This window comes from Pyrus communis, chromosome 8 (genome assembly GCF_963583255.1).
Source record: "Pyrus communis chromosome 8, drPyrComm1.1, whole genome shotgun sequence".
Taxonomy (NCBI): domain Eukaryota; kingdom Viridiplantae; phylum Streptophyta; class Magnoliopsida; order Rosales; family Rosaceae; genus Pyrus; species Pyrus communis.
The window spans coordinates 16,949,856-16,959,592 of record NC_084810.1 but is presented as its reverse complement, the minus strand read 5'-3'; the positions used below and the strand labels follow the sequence as shown (position 1 = coordinate 16,959,592).

At 34.3% G+C, this 9,737-nt stretch overlaps 1 protein-coding gene across 1 annotated transcript; it reads left to right on the top strand.

The window, feature by feature from the left end:
• Positions 1 to 1,870: 1,870 nt before the first annotated feature.
• LOC137743649 (serine carboxypeptidase-like 51) lies at positions 1,871 to 8,873 on the top strand. The gene is made up of 12 exons (XM_068483580.1): positions 1,871 to 2,264; positions 2,373 to 2,467; positions 2,573 to 2,680; positions 2,777 to 3,017; positions 3,128 to 3,171; positions 3,433 to 3,606; positions 3,726 to 3,925; positions 4,083 to 4,152; positions 4,576 to 4,626; positions 5,226 to 5,278; positions 5,360 to 5,492; positions 8,459 to 8,873. The coding sequence occupies exons 1-12, from the start codon at positions 2,126 to 2,128 to the stop codon at positions 8,537 to 8,539; spliced, it is 1,389 nt and encodes a 462-aa protein (XP_068339681.1). The 5' UTR covers positions 1,871 to 2,125; the 3' UTR covers positions 8,540 to 8,873.
• Positions 8,874 to 9,737: the final 864 nt, after the last annotated feature.

Genomic DNA, 9,737 nt, shown 5'->3' with positions numbered 1-9,737 from the left:
GTGGTGGTGGAAAGGTGGTAGCAGTAGTGATGGTGGTAATGGCCACGAGAAGGTGGTGATGGTCATGGTCATTGGTCATGGAAGGTGGGGGCAGAGATGGTAGTGGTTGGTGACAAGGTGGTGGTGATTGCTGCGATGATGGTGGTGGGGTTTGTGCAGACTTAGAAATGATAATTATTAATATGGAACCTAAAGTTGAACTTATGATCTCGTTCTAAGTGTTTTTTGCACATGAAATTTCTATATTTACGGCAAGGAGTGGGATATGTGCATTTCCATATTAGGAAATGCAAGTATTATCCATAAAGGTGTAAATAAATATAAGGGGTTTCTCCATTTTAATCCTTGACAAACCAAGATTTGTGACTCTATCATTAGTTTCTATAAAAACATACAAAACTGCACAAAAAGGTATTTAGAGTGCAGGGGAGAGACCCTGTAATCTACCTATCTTCCGGAATTTCTAATATTTTCAACATCAATTCAATCTAATATTTACATGTATACACTACCAAATAATGGCACACTCGCAATCTAACACACTCATTTGGCCTTTGTAGATATGGTAGAGAATTTGGGGTATACGTATAAGAGTAATAGTCTGGTCCAAAGTCGGATTAATTGGTGTGCATCTTACTTATGGTTTCTTATTTGATCAACTACATAGTTGATTTTTGTAATCCACACATACACTTTTTATGAGAATTCACCGTGTATATTAAGAGCCAAACGAATGCACCGTGACTATGTACATGCATAGGGAAAGTCGCACTTGCTATAACAAGAAATTAAATAACAAAATCTTTTCTTTGATTTTACTGATTGACCGCTTCTAAAAAAAATTCTGAAAGTTATTATATATCATAGAAACAATATGCTACTACTTATTTCCAACACTTTTAAAAATCCCCGCCTAGACGCTAGGCAGCTAGGCACCGCTCTTATTAATCTCTGGGCATTTGAAAATCAAGAAAGAGCGCCTAGACCTGCTTAGACATCCACCTAGTCGTGACTCTCACTTATACAAAAAATAAGTAGCTTCGATCTTTGCATTTTATTTTTTTAATAAAATACAATGACTTGTTGGATACTCGAATAACACTCAATAAATAAGAATGATGATAAACCCACGCCATTATCTGATTTCCTCACCAACATTATAATCACACCCACCATAAAAGGTTAAAAATATAAAATCATGTTTTCCCACCCAGTACAATTCCATTGTCCTGTTTCCACCGCCAAGAGGACAAAATAGATGATTGGATGGAACCTAAAATAATAAAACTTTTTTTTTGAAAAATATACAGATTCCCAAACTTTCTAAAACATTCCAAATGCACTACAATGAGCTGCCTTGAAAATTGGATAGAACCTAATCTAATAAAACAAACCCAAAATTTGCAATCACCATGATCGTAATCCAATATTAGACGATATCATATGCATAGAATGATATGCAGAGTAATCAAACCTAATCAGGTAAATTCAAGCTTATTTGAATTGATTTTTGGGGGGAAAATGGCCACCACAGTCAGGATTTCAAGAGTCAAGGAATTTCAATTCAAAGAGAGTGCAAAATTTCAATTCCTCTACATTTCAGTTCCTTTGCAGAAGATAGCTAGAAATTATGAGGGCATGTGCGAATGAACTCCGAAGAAAAATTTCAGATTCGAAGAGAGAGATAGATTTAGGGCATTGGTCAAATGCCATAAAAACAATTCTATGACGCCTAAAAAGTGTCATCATGTCGTTTATTAGGGATGAAGAGAGAGAGACGGTGGCGGTTGGTGGAGAAGCCGTGGCAGTCGATGTAGAAGGCGAGAAGAGATGAAACCAAAGATGGAGAATCAAGACGGAGAGAGAAACGGGATAGGGGTTGAAATGTCTTTTTCTAGAAAAATAAACATGTTATATAATATAAATAAATTTACTTAAATTTATTTTCTGTTAGACAAAGACAAGGTAAGCTTTTTGTTGCTAATATTAATCTTCAGTAGTCTCTGTACATATAAAATCTCCTTCTACTGCATGCTTTATTTCCCAGCAAGTTAAGAAGTTGCTCTCTCTCTCTCTCTCTCTCTCTCTCTCTCTCTCTCTCTCTCCAGTATTTGCTCTCCCAACAATGGAAAAGCTTTCTGTAATACTTTCCGTCTCTCTTCTCCTTTTTGTACCACTTTTTCATGGAGGAACTGCAAAAACAGCGGCTGCTGCAGGAACCATAGATGGATCAGAGGAGTGGGGCTATGTTGAAGTCAGACCCAGTAAGCAATTCACTCACATGCACAATATCTAAATTCTTTCTGTATTGAAGCCAGAAATGTTAATTTTAATGTTCATGGAATTTTTGTTTTGGTATTGTTTTTAAACAGAAGCCCACATGTTCTGGTGGCTCTACAGAAGTCCCAACAGAGTTGAGGATCCCTCCAAGCCATGGCCAACCATTCTCTGGCTTCAGGGTGGACCTGTGAGTATCACCAAACTATATCAAATCAAATAATATGAACAACCCTTTTTTTTTTTTTTTTAAACATTATATTGTTTTCATTGATTACTTTTTCAAAAAAAATAGGGAGGTTCAGGAGTGGGGATGGGGAATTTTCAAGAGATTGGACCATTGGACACAAATTTGAACCCAAGAAACTCAACCTGGTTGCAAAAAGCAGATCTTTTATTTGTTGTAAGTTCATACAAAACTTCCCACTCTGTTTCCTTCTTTTGAGTTTTATTAATTATATGAATTTAAATTTCTTCTGATTTTTTTTGGATAATTTAGGACAACCCTGTTGGGACTGGATACAGTTTTGTGGAAGACACATCTCTGTTTGTGAAAAATGATTTGGAGGCAGCTGCTGATTTGACAACATTGCTGGTGGAGCTTTTCAACAGAAATGAGAGCCTCCAAAAGAGTCCTCTGTTCATTGTGGCAGAGTCCTATGGAGGCAAATTTGCAGTCACTCTTGGACTTTCAGCTCTTAAAGCCATTCAACAAGGAAAGCTAAAACTTAGACTTGGAGGTAAGTAAATTAATTTAATCAATTTTTAATTATTAATTGGTCTAATTAAAAATACCAACATCTTAAAATGTATATTTTTTTTCCTTTGAATTATTTGGTTGTTTTTGTAGGAGTGGCATTGGGAGACAGTTGGATCTCTCCGGAAGATTTTGTGGTAAGTTACCATACTTCTAACTGCTGTTGACCCACTAATTTTACTTCCATGCATTATATTGTCTTTTAAATACAACCATATTGGGCGTAGATAGGGTTCTTCGATTTAAGTCACATAATGGGAATCAATTTGTATTAAACTCGTCATTTATGGAAGTCGAACTCTAAATTTTTATTAAAAGATTATATAGTGCTATTGACAAATTTCCGTTAATGTGTAATTACATTTAGTTATCGATAATTTATTTTTGTACACTTGCAGCTTTCTTGGGGTCCTCTGCTCAAAGACGTGTCAAGGCTTGACGACAATGGATTACAGGAATCAAATAATGTGGCTCAAAGAATTAAGCAACAGATTCGGGATGGTCAATTAGTGGACGCAACCAATTCATGGAGGGAGCTTGAGCAAGTCATCATGTCTAGCAGCAATGCTGTGGTAATTTTTTAAAATTTTAATTTAATTTTCATATTAATTTACTATTATTTGTGACTGAAACTCAATTAAAACTCACATTTTCTGATTTCATTTACATATTGGATTTGTGACATTTGCAGGATTTCTATAATTTTCTGTTGGATTCAGGAATGGATCCAGTTTCATCCTTGGCATCAATTCGCTATAACCAAGGAATCGAAAAATATTCAATATACCTAAGTTCTTTAAGGTCTTCAGCGGGTGGCGGTAAAGGTCATCTTGGTTCTTTGTTAAATGGTGTCATTAAAAAGAAGCTTGAGATAATCCCAGATAATGTGACGTGAGTATATATACTCTTTTCACTATGTTTTGTTTTAAATACATTATCAGTTGAAAATAGTATCATTTTTTTGCAACGCCAACAACAGTTCTCTTTTAGTTTTTACGGTTAAAAATGCTTGTAATCCGTAAATGGTGTATATTTTTTGGGTTTGCAGATGGGGAGGGCAGTCTCATAAGGTCTTCCCAGCCATGGCCGGCGAATTTATGAACCCAAGGATTAATGAGGTAATAATTTTTCTAATCCAGAAGAGCAGAACTACAATATAACCATAACGTGTGCACTTGCATTATATTATAAGATAGTTGTGGTGTACATTTAATCAAAAGTTTAGGAAGCTTAGGAGTGGATGAGATTAGGAGACAAGTCGTGAAAACTAAGAAAATGTTACCAAAATCTAACAAAATCGGCTAAAACGATGTGATTTCTCTCTACACCTAAAGTTCGAGTTAATTTTATCTTGTAGGAATCGAATAGAGAAATCGAAGTAGTTATTCTTTTTTATTAGATACCTTTTGCCTAATTGAGTATTTTATCAGCAAGGAAATCGAATTTTTGATTGCTCTACCATATTTCTTATTTGTCTTGAAAGAATCTTATGTTGTGCCAACTTTTAATTTTTCTTTGACTTCCCTTTTCTCTTCACATAGGTTGATGAACTCCTTGCTAAAGGGGTCAATGTCACAATATACAATGGGCAAGTAAGTTTTTCTCAACGTTGCTTTCGTTTTAAACAGCAATATCCAACAGTTTAATATTATTAAAAAAAAAAATAGGACTAGCGAATAGAAAACTGACAGATCCGTTCTAGAATTAAGATATGTGTTAGCGATATTAATTGTACATTCCAAAATAATTAAAAAAAATTTGCTGCATTCTGCTGTATTTATTGGATGACTTAGTTTGTTTTGCTGGTTGTAAACTTCGTAAAGGTTGTAAACTTTTTCTCCCCTCGTTATTGTATATGCTTGACTAACATAGCAGTAGTACAAGTCCTTTCTCTCACCTTCAGCAGCCCGCAGACCCTAGGTCTCTCTTGTTGACTTTGTAGTGTATGTCTCCTTAAATCAAGGGAGATTGTTTCTTAGTTATTGCCACTTAAAGGCTTGTGTTGTGATCTCGTTCTTCAATAATGAAAAATACACTTTCTTCAATTTTTCACAGTATTTCTCTTCTCTTATCAAATTTTTAGACCGAAAACAAATATCACTAGCTTTTAAAGTTAATTATAATGAAGAATTGGATGCTGTTGGATTTGTGCAGACGAGCTAGTTTTGACATGACTTGGTTGATGTTGTAGGTTGATCTCATATGTGCAACCAAGGGGACTGAAGCATGGGTTGAAAAGCTCAAGTACTCTCTCTCTCTCTCTCTCTCTCTCTCTCTCTCTCTCTCTCTCATGTGGGTGGTGATTTTTTCCATTTTGTTGTTCAGGTGGGAAGGACTCCCACATTTCTTGAACAAGAGTAGAACCCCTCTTTATTGTGGCCAAGAGGAAATTACAAGAGGGTTCACCAGGTCCTACAAAAACCTGCACTTTTATTGGATTCTTGGAGCAGGACATTTTGTAAGTCGAAACTTTCCTCCATCAGCACGTAATTATTACTTCTTTTTTAATGTCTTATCAGTCTTATCACCTCTACATGACCATGCTAACAATTAGACCAATTTACATTGTATAAATACATCTTCACATAGCTACCCGTGTCGGTAAAACAATAATATTTGGACAAAAAATTACACGTATCTTTATTTTATTTACATGAAACATCGCTGTAACAATGTATTTGTGTCATATAAGTCTTTCCAGATAACATCATAGTCACACACTTGCACAATTTAGGAAAATATAAGAAAATATACGAAGAAATCAACATCACTATTTTGGGAGGGCAACACTGTGCTTTTGCGATGCATTCATGCAAGTGCAAATAATGCTATATACACAGAATTACACTTCAAAGCATCGACTTAAGAAGAGAAAATTTGAGATTTGATTTCTCGATCTATATAAAATATGAGCTGCATATCTATAAGCCAATACATTATTGGCATATTAAAAATGTAATTCTAAGGCCATAATTAAGATGTCATCTTGGTAATTATGTCATGGTTTTGGATAAAGTTGAGTGAAAAATCTGTATATGCTAAAACATTTGCTTAAAACAATATTATTCTCTCTAATGAAAGCTTATTAGGTGTACAAATGTAGCAACTCATTTGACCATTTGCTTCAAGCATTTGAGTGCAACCCCTAGCTGTATGCTGGTCTACCAATTTTTTGGATTAATCTGTTTACAAATCTTAATTATAGGGGAGTGATTTCTACATATTTTTTCCACCTTTTGCACACGATTGCTAAATGCGTACCTTTAATTCTTTTAATCAGTTGAGTCTAATGACAGAATGGTGTGCATAACTTATTTTCTTAAATATAAATATGGTCTAAAATTCACTTAAAAATTTACAAAATTTTGAAAGTGAATAATTGCATAGAGAGACACAGACTTTCATCGCTCACTATTATGTTGACTATTATTCAAAGCACATTTCGTGATTCAACTTAGGATAAAGGGGATGAAATCACCTTGGGATTGGATGAAATGAAGGAGACAGAACGTGCTAAATGCAGTTCTCTTTAAACAAGCTGTCCACAGCTTGGATCAGCTTGTACCTTGGATGCTTACATGACGAGAGTGATAAGTTATCACAAACATGCAATGACAAGCCAAAAGAAAGAAAATAGTACCAAAAAAAGCAAACATAAATGATCCCCCTTAGTTTTCGATTAAGATCATCTCCAACTTTTGGATTAAAACCTAAAATTTAGGTTTATAACTAACTCAGTTCTTCTTCAGTGGTTGGGCTAAAATAAGTTTTGGGTTAAAATCTAAAATTTGGACAAATTTAACCTAGAATTTAGGTCAGGGTTAAAAGGTTGGGCCACCAAAATTTAGGTTTGAGAAGTATTAGAGCAAAAAAAACTGTTTCTAGATTAAAATATAAAGTTTTAGGTTTTAACCCAAAAATTGAAGATGGTCTAAAGAAAAACAAACCCATGTAACAATCACATGTTTTGTTACATTATATAATTGTTTGAGGTATTTGTCGATTTCTTTCCGAACTTGTAAGAAGTTGCTAATCCGCCCTCCGCCCCCCCCCCCCCCCCCCCCACCACCCCACCCTTCTCCTTTCCCAAAAATTTTATAATTAGCCCATTTCCCTCCTAACGTTAGATTTTAGAATTTTTCATCCAATTTTCTATCCATTTTGATCATATGTCAAATGTTTATCCCTAATGTCAATAGCATATTTTTTTTTCTTCTTTTTCTCTTCCAGTAGTTGACCTTTTTTGTTTGAATTAGTCATGTTAGTCCAATTAGCAACTATAAATATTGGCCCTGTGCCAATTTACCAAAGCGAAATTACTTTTTTGCCCTCATATAGTTGTTGTGTGATGTCCTTTGACCAAAATGGATCGAAAATTGGATGAAGATTCAAAATTTAACACCAAGGGAAACTAGCTATTTATACAGGTTCAGGGGATAACCAACTAAAATTAAAGTCTAGAGAGAAATTAACAGCTCTATACAAATTCGAATGAGAAATCAGCAAATAAGTCTAATTGTTATGATCATTTGTTTGATTATTATTTGTCTCATCATACGATAAAACATATATAAGATTTTTAGTAGTATTTATGAAGAAATACATGCATAGAGCATGGAAAAATTAAAGCTGTAATTTTTCGTTGTCTCATTTAAATCATTTTATTGCAAGAATTTCAAAAGAAAAAGAAGGGTTTTGGCTTTCAATTGCTTATGGTACATAAGCTGTTCTTGATCATTGGTTGATACGTATAATACACTACAAACTTTACGAATATGATGAAACTTATGTACAACTAATCCTAGCATGATTTAGGGTTAAACAAAAATATACATAGTCGTAGGTATTGTTTGTTTCAAGTTACGCTTTGGTATATCTTTCGTTGCATTGCATGCATATGACATGACAATTACCTGATACATATTAATTATAGAAGAAGTAATCTATATATATATATATATATATGTGTGTGTATGTGTGTTTATTACTACTGACAGTCCATGAAATAAGAGAAGTCAGTAATCTATATATATGTGTGTGTGTGTGTGTATTACTACTGACAGTCCATGAAATAAGAGAAGTCAGTAATCTATATATATGTGTGTGTGTATTACTACTGACAGTCCATGAAATAAGAGAAGTCAGTAATCTATATATATGTGTGTGTGTGTGTGTGTGTGACCGGTCAGTATGTATATAGTAACACTCATGTGCACGACAAAGCTGACAAAGTCCAACTAACTCAGAAACCTTTTCGATTCTAAATATTTTAGAAAAAAATACACACAAATGTTATTATAAATTTTATATAATATATATGAACAATAATTTGATGCTTAAGTTCCATTTTTAATTTAAAAGTACCCAATTAAATTTCGTTTTTGTATATTTACCGACTTCAATGATATTTTACTTAATTTACAGGTACCTGTGGATCAGCCATGCATTGCATTGAATATGGTGGCCGACATCACGCAATCACCTGCTGCTGCTGCTTCTACGTAGAAAACAAAACACATAATAATATCAATGGCAGACAGACACTGTGTACAAGAAAAGACAGACTGCAGGCACACTACTACAGTAAGTAAGCAAACAAAAGAAAAATGATTGATGGGGAGAGGACTCTGAGTACAAAGAGGAGTCAACAAGCAAACCCATAACCACGTGGGACACAAACATGCAATGAGGGGAAAAGCTGCAGACTCTGCAGGGTCGATGGTTTTACTTTTCGTAGGAGGCTGCAGCAATTTTTATTTTTAATTTTCATTCTTCAATCTTCAATTGGTATATGGTCGAACATTTCTCTTATTAGTTCGGTGTTTTTTTTTTTTTTTTCTTTTTTTTTTTTAACTAGGAATAGTTGTTTGATTACAAACGGAAGTGTCCATTTTTTTATGCGACGATTTTGTTTTATTGTTTTTATCAAAATATACGACGGTTTTTTATTTATCTAATTTATAATAAGAAAGTTAACTTGAATGAAAGAATCATATAACAAGCAATCGTTTTTAGACAAACTTATGCATAAGTATCTATTTGGTTATTAATTGCATCCAACTGTAATAATGTTGGGGTTTTAATTGAATCTAGTTAAACTGTCGCGACAAACTATTTGCTCCCGATTTTTACTTTGCCTCTCATTGCACGAGGAGGGAGAGAGAGGGTGTGCAAGCATGTTAGTGCAAGTGTGTGTTGCACTTTTCTTAATTTTGAAACTAAATGATTATGCTATGAGTAGGACGTTGGCTCGGTTAAGTTGCTATATATTCCTCAAATGCTGATGACTTCACTCTTATGGATTGGTTGCTAAGAACTATAGAGACGAAGTTGAATAAAAACTAGTTTTCGTCATTCCAATTTGTATAGAAAGAGTACAATTCTTAAACATAAGCGTTAAAGACTAAAAATCTAATACAAGAACTAGTGAAACTTAAGAAAGTGCACATGATTTTAGGAAGGAAACAGGAAATGAAGCAAGATGATGAAGCTCTGAGAGGCTGGAAAATGCCTTATCGATCAAGACAATGGAAACAAGTGTCCTCGAAGAGGAAGCTCAGTCGGGAAGCTTTGATAGCATAGAGTGTTGGTTGATTACTTAAGGTCCTTTCCTCTAGGCTCTCCTCTGGCTTTTATAGTAAAATGAAGCTTCTGTGTCCTTTGTGGCATGCTGATAATGAGGGTAATTCGGGAAAAAAATAAC

Coding starts and splice junctions, on each gene's coding strand:
- LOC137743649 (XM_068483580.1), top strand. CDS start 2,126: ATGGAAAAGCTTTCTGTAATACTTTCCGTCTCTCTTCTCCTTTTTGTA. Junction 2,265..2,372: donor CTATGTTGAAGTCAGACCCA/GTAAGCAATTCA, acceptor GTTTTTAAACAG/AAGCCCACATGTTCTGGTGG. Junction 4,153..4,575: donor TGAACCCAAGGATTAATGAG/GTAATAATTTTT, acceptor CTCTTCACATAG/GTTGATGAACTCCTTGCTAA.